Genomic DNA, 21,162 nt, shown 5'->3' with positions numbered 1-21,162 from the left:
GCTTATATTTTATAGAACATTTATACCTACGCATGAAACCACAAAAACAAATAATTATGCTCAAATTAATTTCTGATTTGTCCAATAACTTTAGCATCACCTGTTAAAAGGGCAGACTGTCATATCCAAAAAAAATTTACATGCGATCATAACTTACTCTTTAGAAAAATCAATTTAAAAAATGAATAAAATATGAAAAAAATCGAAAAAATTTTGTATGGTTACATGTTAAGAACATGATATTTTTATCGTGTTCGATTGCTTTCAAAGGAAAATATTTTGTATGTATTTTTCCTTTCTATGATGTATATTTCCTATGCATTTTTGTACTATATCCTATTGAGGAAATTATTTTATAAGTTAATTACCCCTAATTCAACATTCTTGGCAGTATCGCTTAGATTAAACCTCAAATTTACTTGATAGGAAATAAGTAGAGTATTTTTTATTTAATTCTTCCACTTACATACTAGCTTTTATGTTATTAAGTATTTATTATACATGTAAATACTATTAAAAATATCAGACTTTTATCATTTTTAAAATTGATTTTTCTAAAGAGTAAGTTAAGATTGCATGTAAATTTTTTTGTATATGGCAGTCTACACTTTTATGAACATATTTTCAGTTATTTTTTCAAATCTTTTACCTGCAGTTTTTATAGCAGTCTAAAGTTAGAACAGTTTTTTTCAAAATGTGTTATTCACAGCTGATTTGTTGAGATGCCAATGCAACAACGCATAACTTTATTTTTCATAATGAAAGATTAGGCCAGCGTCTGTCATATGGTGTAAAGAAATCTATGTGGCTATGTTGACTTCAATAGTGTCGGCTTCTTAAAATTCATACTTTTTCATAATTAATGTACTTTTAGGCTATGACAACAAGCAACTTTTTATTTTTTATTTTTCTAGTAAAATTTGTGGCTGGCTGTTATAAATAAGTTGACAAAAGTTATTAAAATAAATAATATTTCAATTACAGTTTCTTAAAGTATTTCTTAATGCGAAATAAGCAAACTGACTAAACTTCGTCCAAATTTTAAAGTACCGCCATGGCAAAACAACAAATATTTATACATAGTGCAGTCGGTTGATGCTTTTTTACGTAACAATATTTCACTGCCGGACACCAACAAATCCTTTTGCACAACTTAAGTTTATATATTCCTGTATGTAAAACAATCGAGACACAAACCGTTAAGCAAATAAAATTGGTTAAATTGGTCTTTAAAGATAAGAAAGATTTGTGTCTTGTTGACGCCATTATATTACGTCACGGTCGTAGTAATAACCAAATTCGGACGAATAACGGACGAATAAATAAAAACATGGCACGTTGTTAATGATTGAACTTTGCAATGACATCGCAAACGGTGGACACTTTTTATTAACAACTATAAATAATTTTTTAAAGAGTGAAAAAAGAAAAAGAAAAATCAATAAATCAGGAGATATTTTGCTTTAGTTTTTCAAAAATATAATCAATTATAAAGAAAAAACGAAATATCTAAAAAGAAGAAAAAAGAACGAACTATTTGAAAGGATATAAAATAAACTACAAAAGTAACGAAAATAATAATAAACAAAAAAAAGTTTAAAAATGAATGAAAAAGGAAAGAAAACATTCGAAAATTTGGGAAAACTCGGCATAACAAGATTTTATATTGTTTTTACTTTTTTCATATTTCGTTAGTTATTCATTTCATATTATGATTTATTTTAAGGTAGTTTTATTTAGCTATGCAATGATGTTTTCCGTTATGTAATGATATTTTCTTTTCTTTAGTTTTTAGTATATGTAGTGCATATAGCTTTACTTATTATTTGTTGCTAATCATTAAAATCATTTGCTAGTTATTTACTCCATCATGTTAGTTTTATAAAGTGTTTCTTTTTTTCTTTCTATGTTTTATGAATTATTTATTGTTACTAGTTTGCTTGATTACATTATTATGCTTTGTACTTTTTAACTGCACTCGGAAAAGATCAGTTGTCGACAAATTGAATTCTCTAGATTTAAGTATTTCATATGACCGAGTTCAAGAAATTGAATCAAGTTTGACTAATGAAAAGTGCAAATTTTATGAGCAAATAGGTCATGTGATACCAAGTTGCCTGTCTGAAGGTGTTTTTACAACAGCTGCGATAGACAATATTGATCACAATCCATCTTCAACTACATCTAACGATTCATTCCACGGCTCTAGCGTCACAATTATTCAGCATCCGGATACTCCCCATTCAAATTCAAAATCCACTTCAGATGGACTTCTTTGGTCTAGGAAAATCAATAGCAAATTGCCGGATACATACACCACTCTCCCTGCAACGAATAATGTTGTTTCCGAACCACTAATGACCACCGTGAATGCATCACCTATTGCTAGTGATCCAATAACCATTGAGCAGTTGACACCTTGGCTAAATTCTGTGCAGGAGTCTGTGTATAACACATCAACAAATAAAACTTCATTCGCTGCTTTCCATGCGGAAAGAAATATGCATCCAGCAACCTTTCCATGTCATAACATACTATTGCCATTGCTAACAGATCACATTCAGTCTCCAGCAACAGTACGCCATTTGATGGATGTAATAATAAAAATAACGAGTGCTGTCAATAACAAACAAGGTGCTGTTATAACTGGTGATCAGCCCGTGTACGCAGTTGCAAAGTATATACAATGGAAGTTTCCGGATGTTTATGGAGAGGATAAAATAGTCATTATGATGGGTGGACTCCATATTGAAATGGCCATTCAAAACATGATTGGAAAGTGGTTGAAGGGCAGTGGTTGGACTGAAATGTTCATAAAAGCAGAGGTTGCTAGCATTGGAAGGAGTGAGTCGCTGCTTAAATCGTCGCACATAAAGAGAACAAGATATGGGCACGAAGTGAGCCTGGCATCTCTTTTCATTCTTCGTGATGAGGCGTATAAGCTAGATTGTAAGGACTTTGTTGAGTCATTGGAAGAGTGGATTTCCAGGAAAAGCAACGAATCTAATCAGTTTCTTTATTGGCAAACCGTTATGGAGTTGGAGAGCCTGCTACTGAGTTTTATGCGCAGTATTCGCGAATCAAACTTCGAGGAGTACGTGCGAATGCTAAAGCAGATTGCTCCGTGGTTCTTCGCACTTGATCTAACTAATTACTCTCGCTGGTTGCCGGTTTTCATCAAAACCTTGGAAGAGCTACCTGTCCGACACCCTTATGTGTTTGAGGAATTCAAAAAGGGCCACTTCACAAGTAGGAAAACTAACGCGGACTTCTCTGCCATGTCTGATGACCAGCTTCATGAACAGAACAACAAATTGATCAAGAGTGACGGAGGAGCAATCAATGTACTTCATAACGAAACTGCTCTTCTTAAGTGGATGGTGGCTGGTCCAGAAATTTCTCGAATGATTAATGAGTTTGAGAATGAAGTTCGCAGTTCCACTTCTTTGGGTTATCAACACCGTCGCCATCATGAAGACAGAAATAGTTTTCAGACTCGTTATCTTCATCACGTGTCTGAAGTGGTGAAATCTATGCGCGATGATGGGAATCCTTTTGCGGAGCAGTTACTGCAGACAGCAGACAACCATAAGATTATAATGTCCAATTCAGCCGAAAAAACTGTTCAAGAAGCCAAGATCACAGGGCAACAGCAATACAACGAGTACGTAGCTGACCGTCTTGTGTCCAGACAAAAGTCAATTCATGAGCCTTTGAAAAGAAACAAATTTGAATTGTTCCACAGTTTGAAAATTCCAGGTTCCAAACATAAAACTAAAATCGCTGATCTTAAACATGACTCCAACTACTTTTGTAAAATGTATGTAGCAAGTCAAAATCGTGTTAGTGATATAGAGGATTTCCTTTCACACGAAAACAACCGTTATCCGCCGTCAATTTCTGAATTCGGAAGGAAGCGTAAGGCCACCAGCAAATCAGATGTCCTCATTTGTTTGGAACAGTATGGTAGCGAGAAACAACAAGACTTCAACCTTGACTATAAGGTTTCTGCTCTGATTGTTGATGGTGCAGCACTCGTACACATGCTTCACCCGAGATCGTCAAAGACATTCTCTGACTACTGCGAAAATGTGATTGGACCATTCGTGGACAGACTTCTGAGATCCGTGCAGCGCCTTGACATTGTTTTTGATCGGTATGTCCCAAAAAGCTTGAAGTCCGAAACACGGGAAGATCGTGGATCAGGGCAACGCATAAACGTCACAATGGGTACACTTATTCCAAAAAAGTTTGACAAATTCCTATCTGTGGACTTCAATAAGACGCAACTGTTCGGCCTTATTTCCAGATTCGTTTTAACGCAATCCGTAGTTGGAAAAGTTATTGTTTGTACCATTGAAGAAACTGCATGTGCCAGTCAACAAGATTTAGATGTATCGTCCATATCTCCTTGTAGTGCTGAAGAGGCAGATGGCCGTCTTTTGCTCCATGCTAATCATGCACTGAAAAATGGCAACTTAACTATAACTATACGCACTGTGGACTCCGATGTGGTCGTTATAGCTCTCTCTGTGTTTAGCCAGATGATTGGAGTGAAAGAGTTGTGGATTGATTTTGGAGTTGGAAAAGGAAGACGAATGATAGGAGTTCACCATCTACATCAACACATTCCAGATGGTGTATCGTCAAATTTACCATTCTTCCATGCCTTCACCGGATGTGACACAGTATCAACATTCTGTGGGATTGGAAAACGAACGGCATGGAAAGCGTGGATGAACTACCGAGTAGTTGATGCTACATTTCACAATCTTTCCACGTCAGACTTAAAAAATGATGTCTTAACTGATACGGCAATGAAGGCTATTGAGCGATTTGTAGTATTGATGTACGATCGATCATCAACCGCTGCTGGCGTAAACGAATGCCGCCGTATACTCTACACCATAAAGAATAGAGCAATTGAAAACATTCCGCCGACTGCAGACGCTCTTCTGCAGCACACAAAGAGAGCAGCACTGCAGGCAAACTTATGGAAACAATGCTTGTCTGCTGTTACTCCAGGATATTTACCCACTGAATGGGGATGGAAAGATACTGCTGATGAGTGCTATACACCACTTTGGTGCACTCTGCCGGAGATTTCTCGACATTGCCAGGAACTGATTCGTTGTTCGTGCAAAACTGAGTGTAAAAACTGTTCATGTAAACGACATGGTTTACCATGCACTAAGCTGTGTGCATGTAACGGCTATTGTTACAAAGAAACAAATGGTGATTCATATGAAGAACTAGAAGTTGAAGAAGACCCGGAATTCGACCATGTTCTCCAGATCTCCTTCCATGACGAATTGTAATCCAAAAGTGTATTGTAATTATGTAAATACGTAAATGTATGTAAATATGTAAATATGAGTTTCTTGTTACATCATCGAACAAGACGGCGTTTATTTTAAGTGGATGTCACTACTAGTTCTAAAGTTATGACCATTTAAAAACTTTCAAGATGGCCGATGGCAGCCATCTTGAAATTTCAAAACATTGATTTCAGTCAGTTTTATGTAACTTTTCTCTTAGAACAAATCGATGTTTATTTGAAGTGGATATCACTACTAGTTCTACAGTTATGACCATTTAAATACATTCAAAATGGCCGCCATTGGCCATTTTGAATAATTCATCTGTAAAACGATTCCAGATGCATAACAAGTTTGTGTCTCGCTATTTTTTTGTTGCTCATACCATCCACTATCACTATGCAAAGTTACACGCTGGTGTCCAGAAGTGAAATGTTTTTATGATAGCCAGCTGCACTAACAAAAATATTTTGTATTTATTATTGCATCTATTATACAAAACAAGTATGTAAAAAGGAGTGGAAATCATGACATTCAGTATTTTTTTCTTCAAAATTGTCTGATTCTTACAGACGATGGCTCTCAAATGTTTGAACAACAACTTTTTTTATTAATTTTATCTATAGACTTAAAATTACCAAATATGAATAAAAAATAATATATGAATATAAAAAATAACAATTCTATTCTTATATAATTATTAATAAAAAAAATAATGCAATCATTTTAATCAAAAAGTGAGCAATGTATCATATTTATATGCAATTTTATAAAGTAACTAATAATGCAATAATATATAAAAAACCTGTACAAATCTCACTAGTCCATATGTTTGATGACCACTTTTTAAAATCGCAACAGCTGCACCAAGATTGACAGAGTCTAATACAAAATGAAATATAAGTTTTTCTAAATATTTTTTTTGAGCATACATATAAGGGTGTCGAAAAAATTTTAATCAGCTGATGAATATGTTTTTTGGTGTACTGTGCTAATAAATAATAACTAATAAGATCTCGCTCTTATATCTAACTTTTCCACTAAACCTGGTAACTAGTCAGAATGGTTGATAGTCTGAAATTTTTTTTTTCTTTTGAATTTTTAGTAGTATTTAACTGTTTTAAAAGGTAACTAAATTTTTATAAAATATGTAAAATAAGGAAACACTATATAATAAAATAAACAATAAATTGAGTTTTCAGGCATCCATCCTCACCCTCAACAACAATTTTTAATTGTTGTAATTTTTTATTTTTTTTAACACATTTACTTCCAACAAGGCTGCAAGCAACCACTATTAGAGTTGGAAGTTACTGAAAGGAAGAAGATGAAGTTGATAGAGCAAGATAAACAATTAACACATGATTCAAAAGAGCAAATCCAAAAGTACTGATATTCGAGGAAAAAAACGGGACAAATAAGAATTTTTGGAGCACTTAGGAACAGTAAAAATAAAAGGATGGACTTTAAATGATGAGTAACACTAAAATAAATTTTAGTAGATGGGACAAGAGACACTAGCTCTTTAAAGCAGTGTCCATCATAGTATTTACAGAGAAGAAAAAGAATAGCAACATTATATTGATGTGGTAATGGTTGGAGATTAGCTGCAAGAGCAGGTCCAACTATGTTTATAATGCATTTTTGTACCTTTTCTAAAAGAGAAAGGGCATCATTGGAAGATCCACCCCAGATATGGCAACAGTATTCCATTCAAGAACAGATTTGTGATTTTTAGAGATAAAGAATAAAATCCAGAGAAAGAAAGTGGCAAGCACAATAAAGAGATTCAACCTTAGCAGATGCTAATTTTGCAGTGGATTTGATATATTGTTTCCAGGAGGTATCGTAACAGTTAATCCTAAAAGATGAAGGTCATATGACTCCTGGAGTACATTACCATTCATAAATATAGGAAGGTCTAGATTATTGCGATAATGATTAGCTAAAAAAAAATTTTATCTGAGTTAAAGTTTACCAGCCATTGAGAGCCTTATGCTATCGCAGAAGTGAGATACTTTTCCAGCTCAAATCCCCTCTCCAAGCAGTCAGAGAGTGTTGGCTTCTTAGCAAGACAAGAATAAATGATAGTATTATCAGCAAACAATTGACAAAAAGTTGACAGCTCCAGAGAATAATTCAGCAACACTATAACAGGTATGTTGTCCAGACCACAAGCTGTAGAAGAGTCTAAGCAGGAAATCACTTTAGATAGAGAAGTGATACGAATGTCAAGCAATCGATCAACCTGTTTGTCAGGTTGATCATTGCTTGACATATATCACATATATCAGGTAGAATACAACTAGTGGAATCAAGAGATGATAATGATTAGAAGTTCTTAGCAAATTATTTCTAAGAACTTCTAGTGGCATAGATGTATTATAAATACATCTAAACCAGTCTAATAGATGAAAAAGGGGTGCAAGGCTGAATAGATTCTGATTACCCCAACAGATAGATTCTATTTACCCTTAAGTGTTTGCCTAGGAGACCATCTACAAGACAGTAGCTGGATGCGTTTAACTGCCCAAAATGAGTATTTTTTTTGAGACACTATCTCTAGCCTTTACTCAACCAAGAGCCACAAAGCAATGGGTGTTTTTAGTCGGAGTTGGCTTCTCCGAGCCTTTGCCTAAAAAAGCGTATCCTATAAAACAGCAAGACATGAAGCAGGTTGTACTGGGTTACATGTTGCCAGTAGCAGGATAACCTGACCTAACAATAAATGTAAGGGACAGAACTTTTGATTTGTTATATTATTTAGACAATGTGATTGGATCAAAACAGAGCAAAATATCAATACCAAATAAAGTAAGTCAAGGTGGTAGGGGAAAGGTGCCTATGATGGCATGGCACGTATTGACATATTGATTTTGGTGAATAACTAATTAGACCTACATTTGTATATTGAATTTATATTAATTTAAATGAAAATATTTACCTTTTGTACAAATATTGTTTTTATAATTAACAAAAATCAATTTTTGTGGGATATGATGAAGTAATATTGTTCATTTTTCTAGTATATTTAAGATTATGATTTTGATATTAAACAAACATATTGAAACTTCAATAAGTTTCATTGGCCGATTAATCGGCCTATGGCATCAGTTGATTAATCGGCATTGGCCGATGCATTGGTACTGGCTATTAAGCCAAACTAAACTGGTGCATAGACGCACCTTATATATGCAAGTTGCATACCTAATATTAAGATACTACATTTATAGACATACATTAAACCCTATAATTAGCCTCAAATGGCCATTGCCGATGGCACATCACTAATATATATATGTATATATATATATATATATATATATATATATATATATATATATATATATATATATATATATATATATATATATATATATATATATATATATAATTACACACATATATATAAAAGTATCCCCATTTTTATGGAAATGCTCTAAACATTATTGGAATTGATGTATTCAATTTGAGCAGTTTCAATATTAGTTTTGCAATTGAAGAGTTACTAGACAAGATCAGTATTAATATCCTTAAAAAGATTCTTGCTGACTCATGCCATCCTATAACCACTAAATTAGCTCACATCGACAGCAGAAACCCAAATGGATTCCCATTTGCTCTAAACATTGCAAAGCCTGCCACCTATCAAAAAAAAATTTATATACATATATGGGTCAAATCATTATATTTCAACCAATTTAAAGAAAACTTTGTGGGGCACCATCTCTGATTTTCCTGATTTTTACATATTATGTGCATTATGTAGATTTTCTCACTTTTAACAAGTGTCTCATTTTTTCTAGAACTATTTTCTGGATAGTTCTCTCTTTAAAAAAGTGGTTTTTATTAACTTGTGTTAAATTAGAAAAAAAATTATGACCTCCTCAACTTTGGAAAAAATCCTAAAATTGCTAAGATATGCCAAAATGAAACTAACTGTAGCATTATTCTATTCATCCACAAGTCTTTACAGATACGTTTTCTGATTAGCTACTACTGTCTGCAATAAATGGGCAAAATATAGGCAGCTTGTTGCAGTATAGAACTTAAATATATCTAAAAGCAAAATGTCCACTCGCCTAAAAAGTCCTATTTTTAGCCATTTTGAGATGCTTGCAAATTTTTCTAACACTTTGTTTTGATCTAAGATTAACAGCATATTAGACCCATAACAGACCATTAGACCCAACTATCTGAAAATGCAAACATTATAAACTTGTCAAATCCACACCAAAAATGCCAGCATTTTTAAATAACCCTATTTTTCAATCATCAACGGTTGAATGCGTTACTAGGAACCAGTGCCCCTCTAATCTGCCAACTGGCCTATGTGAAGGGTGCAACTAATTATAAGTCATTTTTTGATAAAAAGAAAGATATGGTTGATTGTCCTTTTCTTGATCTGATCTTTATAGTAGATAGGGGCACAAATAAAGAGGGCAGTAACTTTTTAGAGACCTTCATTTTGGTTCAAATAAAGGTCTCTAATTTAATTTAGACATTTAGATACTTAATATTTAAATATCTAAATTAATTTCAAAATGTAACCATTATTTCTTTAAATTCTATTTTATTATAGGTAATCAGTGGTCTGGACCCCTCCTTCTCCACTTACTAAGGGTGAGGGGAAGAGGCGAGGGGGTATACAGGTACCATACTTTTAGAACATAATAGAATACTGTACAAGTACCATACTTTTAGAAAATAATAGAATACTTGAAACATATGTAAAGAGAGTTTATTTCCAGTTATCTTTTAAAATTCTCTTTTAACTGATTTAAATGCTCATCTAGTCAATTTTTGAACATGTTCATCGAAGTCACATCAATTACTATTTGAGGCAGAGTATTCCACTGCAAAACAATACGGTTCATGAAAAATTTCTCTCTTGGCATGCAATTGAGTATTCTTTGCTGTGCAAATCTTTGATTATGACTACGCATAATATACTTTGATGACAAAGGACGATTGAATGGTACTTGAAAGTTACTTAAAAAAAAATTGTTGATAGTTTTTTTGCTTTGTTTAAAACTATTTAAAACTGTAAAGTAGTATGAAATTGTAGTTATAAATACATGAAACTTGTAACAACTATTAGAAAGAAACAAAATAAAAACAGATCTTTTTATTAATTTTAATTTCAACCCAAAATGGCCTGATATGATTGAAAATTTATATCCGGGTCAGGTTGCAAATGATTGACCAGATTTGGTTACTCGAGTATTTAAACTCAAAAAACCTCCTCAATGATATTTATAAAAATTTATACAAAAAAATGCAATACTATTTAGTATAATTAATTAGTTAAAAACTATCGGATAAGAAAATTTTATATAGGCCTCATTTGAAAAAAAAGTAAAATTATTATTACACTTAGTAAGGTTGGCTATCGTTTAATGCGCCTTAAATTTGTTTCTAGACTAGAATTGCTTTTAAAAAAAGATAATGGCAACATATTTTTAATAAAGAGGAATAAACTTCTAGCTGATAGTTATTCGTTATTTCCTTATGACATTTTCTTTATAAGGGGTTTTATGTTTATTATGGCTTTCAACAAATTAAATATTCTTTCTATATTTTTATTAAATTTTTCAAACTATCATTAATTATCAAATGGACTTTGAAAATTTTTAAAAAATGGAATCTTTCAGAAATTTTTTGTACAGAAACTGCTGAAGAGAATGGAATTATGTATGTTGTAAAAGTCTTCTGTAATGTATCTGCGCTTTATCAAGGTAATAACTTGGTCAATACCAAAGGAGTAATAAGAACAACCGCATTACGTTATATAAATGGGACACGTGACATTAAAAAAGATGGCATTTCTCGGCATTTACAAAGTACTGTTCACAGAAATGCGATCCGATTTTCAAATGACCTAAAGGAAAATAAAGAAGCAAAAGCAAATGACAAAGATCAACAGGTTAATAGTCAGCATAAAATAACCAAAGCTAAACTGTAATAAAGCAAATAATAGATTTTTAAAACGTTTTAAGAAAAATAATAATAATCTATTTCAAATATGAGTTTAGATTAGATTTAGAACTTTTGTTTTATTTAAGGTAGTAGATTCCCTTTATTTTATATTTTTTCATAAAATATTTTTTATTGGTTCTTATGAAAAATTTATAGAAGAACTTGATTTTCACTTTTAAAACAATTATTTTTTAATATAAAATAATTTAGTCATTTTTGCGTTAATATATAAAAAACACTTTTTCATAAAAATTTTTTTACGAAAAAAAAGTTTTCTGCTATTCAAGCTTCTTTTCTTTTCCATAGATATCTTATTGTGTCTTCTCCTTCTAACTGCTTTTTTTTTTTTTTTTTTTTAGGTGCCCCAATAAGTCCTAACGGTCTTGTCACAGAGCACTGCGAAAGTGCATTTAACCAGGAAGTTCACGCCTCCTTCCTTACCGTGACGTGAAAATATGTCCAAAGCTCGTTTTGAACCTGGACCTCCTGTTTATAAAACAAGCGCTCTAACCATTGCGCACGGCCGCTTAAATACTTCTTGTTTACATTACACAACGTACCTGGAGCTTATTAGTTTTGTATAACACAAAGTTAGTTGTTTTTTTATACAAAATTTTAAATGATCGTTTTTTCTGAATTTGCATTTTCATACTTGGTACAAAGATATCTCAAGTTTTACTAGTCCAATGGACTTGAACTTTTCACAATATGTTTAATACACTAGTGTCAACAAAATGTACCAAAATCAGCAATCTGCAAGGGCAAAGGTAGTTATTGATAGTCAAGTCTATTTTTTTATCATGAAATTCATACACTTAAAGAAAAATACCATAAAATTTTAAATAATATTTTTCTTCTCACTAACTCGATACATTTTGTAAACACCCATGTATGAATGCTACCTGTAAAATTTGATAGCAATCAGACTATGCAGCATAGAGTTATCTATGTACCATTATCTTTTTTTTTGGGTCCTTTTTTGGCTTTTACCTCAATTACTAATGTCATATTAATTTTTTTTATTCTTTTGAATTTATTTTACAATTTTTTCAAAACAAACTATTTAAATAATAAAAAACTTTCCATAGTACTTTTTAAAGATAATAGTTTGAATGGGGATCTACCATCTTAAACTGTAAAAGTTAAATAATAGAAAGAAAAAATTGTTTTAATGATTCTTAAATTGTTGTAATGATTCTTAACGCAGTTTGAAAATAACAATGTGGTACTTGAAATTCCTCTAGTGACGCAATTTAACTTTTAACAATATAAATATGTAAGCTAAGTTGAGTTACTTTAAAATCCATTAAGCGTTTTTGTTACGCAGCGAAATCTCGTAACAAGGTCTGATATATATATATATATATATATATATATATATATATATATATATATATATATATATATATATATATATATATATATATATATATATATATATATATATACATATATATATATATATATATATATATATATATATATATATATATATATATATATATATACATACATACATATACATATACAAAAGCTCTCCCACATTAGAAAAAACACAAGAACTTGAGAATTCAACACATTCAAAAGTAAACTTTCCCACATCAGATAAAACACAAGAACCAAAAAAATCAACACATTTAGATAAATGCTCTCCTGCATCAGATGTGTCCGGCTGTATTAAAACTTCAATGTCAACAAAAGGACTAAAAATTTGTATACTAAAGTTGTCTCCCTTGCCTTTAGCAACTCCTAAAATTGAATTTAAACACACAAGAAAACATTGGAAAACATTCAAGAATTGAAAAAAGAAAATAAAAAGGAAAAAGAAAAAAGAGTTTAGTTAAAAACAAAAAAACTGTTACAAAAAGTAAAATGTTACTTGAAAAAAAAGCCTGCAGTGATGCAGGGCTCAATTTAACAGTCGGACATTGCCGCCCCTTAAACCATTAATGAGACCTGCTAAAGGATGGCAACAAACCATTATTAATTTTTTCAGTAAAAATGAACAAAGGTTGGTTGCCCCCATAAATCAAATCTCAAAAACAGTCCGAGGGGTGGCAATGTCCGACCGCTAAATTGAGCCCTGGTGATGCAAATAATACAACAATTAATAAAATTGATTTTGTATCTGACACAGCTTGTTTGTTTTGCGAAGAACTTTATTCAAAATCTTACTCTAAAGAATGTTGGAGTTGCTGCCAAAAATGAAACTTGTGGTGCCATTGTTTATGTAGAGGCATAGATAAAAAAAGAAAAAAATTTATATTTAAACTATGTTTATAAATGTTTGAAGAATATACTGTATTTTTATTGATAAAAATCAAAAAATAAGCTCTGTTTGTGTAATTTATTAAAATTATACCATCATAAAAGCAGTTGGTTGCCTATGATAACATACTCCTACTTTTTTTAAAAATAGAAATAACTTTCAAAAAAAAAAACTGATAAAAATTCTGAGGGTTATTGTTGTTCTACGTGTTACTAGGAATGCACCTATATCAAGATTTTTATTTTTGGTCTTTAGGATACTTTATACTGAAGATTCAAAGTTAAGTATGTCATCATAGGCACCTTTCCCTTATTCTAGAGCCTAAAAATTATTTGTTATCTATAAGCAGATAAAGGAATTTCTTGAAAAAAACTTGTTAAAAAAATTATGATAATGGTGTAGATGAGGAAGATGGTACTTTAAAGATAAATTTTTCACTCCCTAATATTTAAAACAAATATGATTAGTTTATTCAAATTTAATCAGCTCAGGCTACAAACTCAGTATAGAAGCTTCTAGTTTACTGATAGAGTAGTTGATTAAATGCTTCCAGTTTATTGATAGAAAAATGTTGTTACAAGTTTAAAATATACAATGTGCATAAGTATGTAAAACATGAAGTTATTTTAGATATATATGATGATATAGATATAGATGATGCAGTAGTAGTGTAGTGGTAGAGTGCTTGCTTCATAAGCGAGAGGTTCCAAGTTTGATTCCAACCACATCCCTGGTAGTACCGTGCTCAACTTGTTTCTCCACGCAGCTTCCTTGTTTGTCAAGGTTTGTGTTTCGGAGTTGAAGTGTTGAGAGAGGGTTATAACCACAAGTAGCTTCCTCATTTGTAGTGGCCTTCTTGGCCTTAGGGAGATAAATTTAAAAAAAAAAAATTATATATATAACATGAAGTTATTCTAGATATATAACATGAACTAAAGATGATACAAAGCTGCAGGTGCAATAAGCAAATATTTTGAAATATTCTGCACTGATACAGTATGCTACAATTGGGTTTATATTTTTCAACTCTTTCATGCCAAATGTGCACATAAGTCTGGCTTAAATATATCAATCGATTTATCTCCCTAAAAGTTATTGTGCAACTCCATTTATTCTTAAACATTAATCTTTTGCGCTCATAGATATATTTATTAGGCTTAGGAGAGTAAGAAACATGAAAAAAAGGAGCACTTGGTGGAATGAATGTTATGTGCCACCAGGTATTCAAGATTACATTGCCAACATGGTTTATAGATTCAGCTATTCAGATAAATAGAGTTTATAGATTCAGCTATACCATATAATGACATATCTTTTACCTCCCAGAACTATAATATTTCAGACTAAATTATGAGGTGTTATGATTGTGGAAGAAAATCAAGCAAATGGTATAGACAAATCTTCAGCCATCTATTGGAAATATGTCTTCATAATGCTTTTGTATTGAGTCTTGGTTTACTTGACATGGTGCTTACATTCATTAAAATTTCTGTGAGGAAAATATTAAACAAATAGTAGTAAATAAATATCTAAATAGTAGAAAATATCTAAATATCTAAAATTAGTGGAAGGCCTAGTTATCAAATCAACACATTAAACTATGTCATAAAAATGTTAAAGTTAATAAACCTTTGTGTTTGGCAAGTGATGTTGGAGTTATAATGATTAAATTGCATTTTATTGTTTTTATAACATAAAGATGGATTCCTATCGGTTGATAACTATACAATTGCAGCATAAGGTATAATTATACAATTATTATTTATAAATTAGCATTTATATGCAATTATTTATAACAATTGCATGTGCTTCAATGTTTTGGTCATAATTGTATAAGATTGTTAAGATACAATAGATATATGATACAATAGATATTATGTTTTATAAAATTAAAACCAAAAAGTATAACAAATTACAAAAATTAACAATGCTAAAATTAAAATACGCAACAAACTAAAATATGCATAGTAAAATATGCATAGTTGCATATGTAAAAACCTTTTGATAAAAATTTCAATGCTCAAAATATGCTTTTTCCAGTGCTTTTAATTAGAGGTGCCCCGGATAAGCTATTCGGTTGGATATTCGGGCCAGATAGGAGTATTATTTGGTACCCCTTATCTGGCTGGATTATAATTTTATTGGGTTTTTTAAATACCAAATATTTCATGTCATGTCATTTGAAAATTGAAAGAAATCTTGAAATTTATATTTTTAAATAATCTAATATTAATGGTTTCTATTCAATATTGTTATTATTAATATTAAAATACCACTAAAATCATATGTGCACAACAAATACATCAGTTTATCACTAATTTGTATTTCTTTTATCTCAACAGGGAGAAATTAACATTTCTCCACATTGAGGTAGCCTTGATCGTTTTTTCCATTTTGAAAATAATCTCCCAAAAATGGAAAAAACAAAGCACCAGGTGGTGCTAGTAACTTAAGTGCTAATTCTTTTAGCAGTTGAAACTTCACTTCATGTTTCCGATAATTTAAAACGTCATTATTTGTTTCTATAATCGAGTGATTAAAGAAAACATCAACTCCTTGAGCAGCTTTTAAAAAAGGGACTTGATAAGAATTCAATATATTTTGAACTTCCTTGTGCAGCTGAAGAAGATTCAATATTGATTTTTTTTTTTCTCTTCATACAATATATAAAGAATTTTTTTTGCACGATTATGCAGTGGAGTTGTGGAAAATGACTTCTGACCAGATTTATTACATCCCTTGCTTATCTGGTTTCTGCATGGAATGCAAATTTCTGTGAAATCACAGCTATCATTAAATTTAGAAAGCTTCCAAACAAAACCCACCATTTTGAAAGTTTATCACGGTAATATTTTGACATTAGAAAATATATATTTTAGGATTTGAATTAGATTATTCGGCCAGATAATTTTTAAATATCTGGGTATTCAATACGAATGGATAATGAAAAAATGTATGGGACACCCCTACTTTTTGTTTTGTGTTTTTAATTTTGAACATCAAAAAAAATGGCAACAATGTATCCATAGAATTGCAGTTTATTTTGCTAAAAACAAGCTTATCAATAAGCATGTGATAAATGATTAATAATTAAATGATAATTAAATTGCACAAATAATTAATTTTAATAAATAATTTTAAATAATTAATTTTGATGGTAGGTGCAGACACTATTTTTAATGTACCATTTTTGGACAATTGGAGAAAAAGCTAGAAAAACAATAATTTATATCTGGATAACTGCAGTTAAATATAGCATAGATTTCTTTTAGATTTTAAAAAAATCAAGCAATTTTGCATGTAAGGTTTTTCTAGCCTGCTGTTTGTTAATGGTACAATAAACTTCAATAATTTTAGCTAAAGTAAATTATGTTGCTATAACTACAGTTTGTAGCCATAGCTACAGTAAAAACAGATAAAAAGTAAAATAAAATATCTTCATTAAATTTACTTTTTTATTTTTTAGAGTAGAATTTTCTCTATTTTCCAGGCTTTTTTTACTCATGTTTAAAGCAAGGTAAAAACTCCATTACCAAGGTGATAATTCAAATACCATGCAAATAGTAACGAAAAAAGAATTTCTGATTTATGAGAAGAAAAATGAAAAACATAGTAAACATAAATAGTTGCTGATTTTGCAATGGACATGATATTATTAACTAGAAAAAAAAAGTACTCAATAAATAATATATAACATTTAACAAATAGAATTTTCTTTAAATTAAGCAACATGAGTCATGAATAACCATTAAAATAAGATCTTGTTTAATACCTTGTCTCGACACTAAGCAATTAAAATAAGACCTTGTCACTAAGAAATTAAAGTAAGATTTTATCGTGTCACTAAACTAAGATATTGTCAATAGCAAATTCTATGGAACTAAAAAAATTAATCTAAAATAAAGAAATTAGCTTTTAAACCAATTTGTAAGCTACATTATCAATAAAAACATAATTTAAATAACTTAAAAAGAAACAAAAGCTCACAAATAAAAAAAAACAAAAAATGTAGATCAAATAAAAAGTAAGCATGACAATCAGAAAGCAGATAAAAAGTCAAAATATGAACAAAAACCAAATTAAAAAAAAACAAAAAAAAAACAAGCAGTAAATACAAAGTAGATAAAAAGTAAAAAATAAATAATAAATAACAATCATAGATAAAAAGTAAACAAAATATACAATTAAATGCAATAATCCAAAAATGTATATATATGAAAATAAAATAAAAATAAAGAGAAAACAAAAAAAAACATACTCTCCCCTTGACCTCTATAAACAGCCAACATTCCTGTACTTTCTAAACTTTCCTGAACAATACTAGAGGGAAGATTTGTTGTTACAATGACGCTCTGCTTGTCTAGATCCACTTCAAAAGATTTGATTCCTGAAAATAAAATTGTTATGATACAATTGTTCAAATATTTTCAAGGGTATGATATTATAAATTTAACTGACCAGAAATGCTCAAGTTACTTTGCAAAAAATACAACACTTAGGGACAAGATTGCAAGAACTTGATGTACAAACTAATATTAAGGAGCTGCATATTACATTGTCAGATTTTAATGTCAAAATCATTCATTTTATGAAATGAAAGCGCAAATCAGTTTAGTATTTTGATTTAATTCCTCATATTTCACTGGTGTTGATTTTAATTGATAAAAAAAAATATTTTTTAAATGTCTACACAATTGTAAATTTCGATCCATTATGCAAGCATAAAACTTTAGAAAATCTAGGTTATTGTGGTGTAAAAAGATTGATTTTGGTTTCAATTAAATAATTTAGATTTGGTAAAACCTTAACAAACTTTCAAAGCCACTAGCTAATCTAAAATATTCACTATTGGTTTTAAAATTGTCTTTTTCAAGCAACCATGGCAACAAATATGCCTTTTTCTAGAGAAACGTACTCTAGAAAATGGAGAAAAAAGAACTTTAGGTTTAATTGATATTAAATGCAAAAAGTTTGATGTAGATGAATGCAAAAATAATAACATAAAAATAATTCTCCCTAAAACCTTAACTTCTCCCCAGATTTACTCATTATTATTGGTATTACCTCTATGTTTATAAAAGTAAAAATGAAATCAAGACACAGAGTAGTCTCTATGTCTCAATTTCAATTTGGTTGAAGCCAAACATTAATATGCCTAGAGGTAAAGATGGTAAGAAACTTTTAGATAAGTTAAAAATAAAATATTTTTAGAAAATATTTTAAGTCTAAAAGTTAACTTTTTAAGTGTAGCCTCTGTGCTATCAAAAATGATATTTCTGCAACCTGTAGTTAGTTATTTTAAAAAGTTTTTATAATTTAAAAGAAAAAATTTAGAATGGTGATCAAACTTTTAAAAATCTGCAGCTTTCTCTCCTAGAAAACTTCAATGTATAAGATATTAGGGATCCAATTTAAAAATCATTAAAAAATCAATCACTTTATCGGTCATTACTCTTGCTATTATACAAGCATTTCCTAGAGCTGGAATAAGAAAAACAGTAACCAATCACAAAAAAGAGAATTTTGCCCCCAGTAATTTAAAAGATGCTCTTGTGAAAGAATCTTAGTGAATTAAATATATATAACGCAAAAGCCTTGATGTAAAAAACAAAATTAAAAAAAATTAAACTAATCAAGTTAGAGACCCAAAATTGACAAATACTCAAAAATAAATTGAACACTCTGATAAAAGTTTGCCTAAAAGTAATAAAGATGACACTAACAATGACAAAAGTAACAAAAATGACATTAACAATGACAATGAATTTGATAGATTTGATAGATTTAACAAATAAATCATTTTATTTCTTGAATGAATAATTTGCAAAAATATATTAAAATATATATAAATATATCTAAAGTTAATCATAAGATGACTTTTTTTTAAGCTGTTTTAAACAGTTAATAGATTTCCTAAAACTATTATCCATCTTAAGGTTATCACAAATGTACTTTTTTAGCTGTTTTAAATATTTTAGTGTTGGTTCTACTAAATAATTAATTATGTTAGTAACAATGTTAGTGTACAAAAATAACTAGATAGTAATGAACCTGTTGTATAAATATAAATATTGATTATTAAAGTACACAATGAAGAAGTAGCCATAAAATAATTTGAGGGACTTAACTAAAGTAATCTTTTTAAAAAAAGATTGCTTTGAAAAAGTTTCAATGTTAAAATATTGCAAGGGGATTTTACAGTTAAGTGAAAATTACATCAAATTATTTTTTTCAAATTTAAATCCATTATGGTGCACCTGAAATAAATATTATTTTCCAAAAAGAAATCTCCTTATATACATTAAAAATAAAGGTAACAAATTATGTGAAAAAACAAAGATATAAAAAAAAACCTTGCAGCTGATCGAGAGAACTTGATATTTTGTCTACACAAGAAGAATCTTTCATATTCACAGAAAACTCCATCTAAAATTTTATTTTGTATAAATATGAACTGTTATTTAAATTGTCTTTAACACACATCGTACTTACAAAAAATTTATTTATAACAGTTCAACTTTTAAAACAAAAAATCTAAAACATTAAAAAACAGTAATATATAGAATTTACCTTATCAAATAAATTTTCCATTCTTGGTCAGATTAGTTGTAATAAACTAAACTAATTAAAATAGTTAATTATAATAGTTAATTATAATATAAATTATAATAGTTAATTATAATATAAATTAAAATAGTTAAAATAGTAATTAAAAACTGCAAACTAAACTAATTAAAATAGTTCCTTAATTAACTAAACAAAAAATTACATCAAAATATAATTTATAAGAAATATAGTATATATTTATAATATAATAAAGTTTGTATACTATACTAGTAACTAAACCAAAAGTTTTAATTTCAAAATAAAAAAAAATATGTTTAAAGATAATCTTAAAAGATGCAAAGAACTAAGAAAATTTATTTTGTTCGAACTTTAGGTTGATAGAATGTTTAGATTTAATTACAATTGTTTTTGTTTATTAATTATTTAAGGTCAATCAAGGCAAAGTGAATCAACATGCAGTCAAAAATAGAACCATAACTAATAATAGAAAAATCCTAAAAAAAACTCATCGCCAGCTAATTAGATAAACATACTTTTTTTCTGATTATAGTAAAACACAAAACTTTTTTTAATATACTAATTTTGTAGCCTGGGTTCAAATTACTTTATTTGAGCACTTTTGACAAATAATATTTACAAAAATATATTCATAGAACTTTTTAGATGATTATTATAAGTGTACTTTTTTTTATCATATATATATATATATATATATATATTATATATATATATATATATATATATATATATATATGTATATATATATATATATATATATATTATATATATATATATATATATATATATGTATATATATATATATATATATATATATATATATATATATATATATATATATATATATATATATATATATATATATATATATATATATATATATATATATATATATATATATATATACAGGGTGCCACTATTATAGAAATAAGAGAATTTTAGAGAAAAATAAATCAGAGATTTTCCCTGATTTTTCTATGAAATTTTGCTTATCTTTTCCTTATACTTTTA

At 29.3% G+C, this 21,162-nt stretch overlaps 1 protein-coding gene across 1 annotated transcript in view; it reads right to left on the bottom strand.

The window, feature by feature from the left end:
- Nucleotides 1–20,210, bottom strand: part of LOC100206300 (copper chaperone for superoxide dismutase) — a 48,261-nt gene extending 28,051 nt beyond the window's left edge. Inside the window, exons 1-4 of the mRNA XM_065795499.1 lie at nucleotides 20,137–20,210; nucleotides 19,920–19,992; nucleotides 17,825–17,953; nucleotides 6,124–6,200 (exon numbers count right to left, since the gene is read on the bottom strand). Of these exons, the coding sequence (XP_065651571.1) occupies nucleotides 6,124–6,200; nucleotides 17,825–17,953; nucleotides 19,920–19,992; nucleotides 20,137–20,157 (300 nt within the window). The 5' untranslated portion in view covers nucleotides 20,158–20,210. The remainder of the gene's footprint in view (nucleotides 1–6,123; nucleotides 6,201–17,824; nucleotides 17,954–19,919; nucleotides 19,993–20,136) is intronic.
- Between the last annotated feature and the right edge of the window lie 952 nt (nucleotides 20,211–21,162).

This window comes from Hydra vulgaris, chromosome 04 (genome assembly GCF_038396675.1).
Source record: "Hydra vulgaris chromosome 04, alternate assembly HydraT2T_AEP".
In the NCBI taxonomy this organism is placed as follows: domain Eukaryota; kingdom Metazoa; phylum Cnidaria; class Hydrozoa; order Anthoathecata; family Hydridae; genus Hydra; species Hydra vulgaris.
Note: the sequence above shows the minus strand (reverse complement) of the source record. Positions and strands in the feature narration are given on the sequence as shown.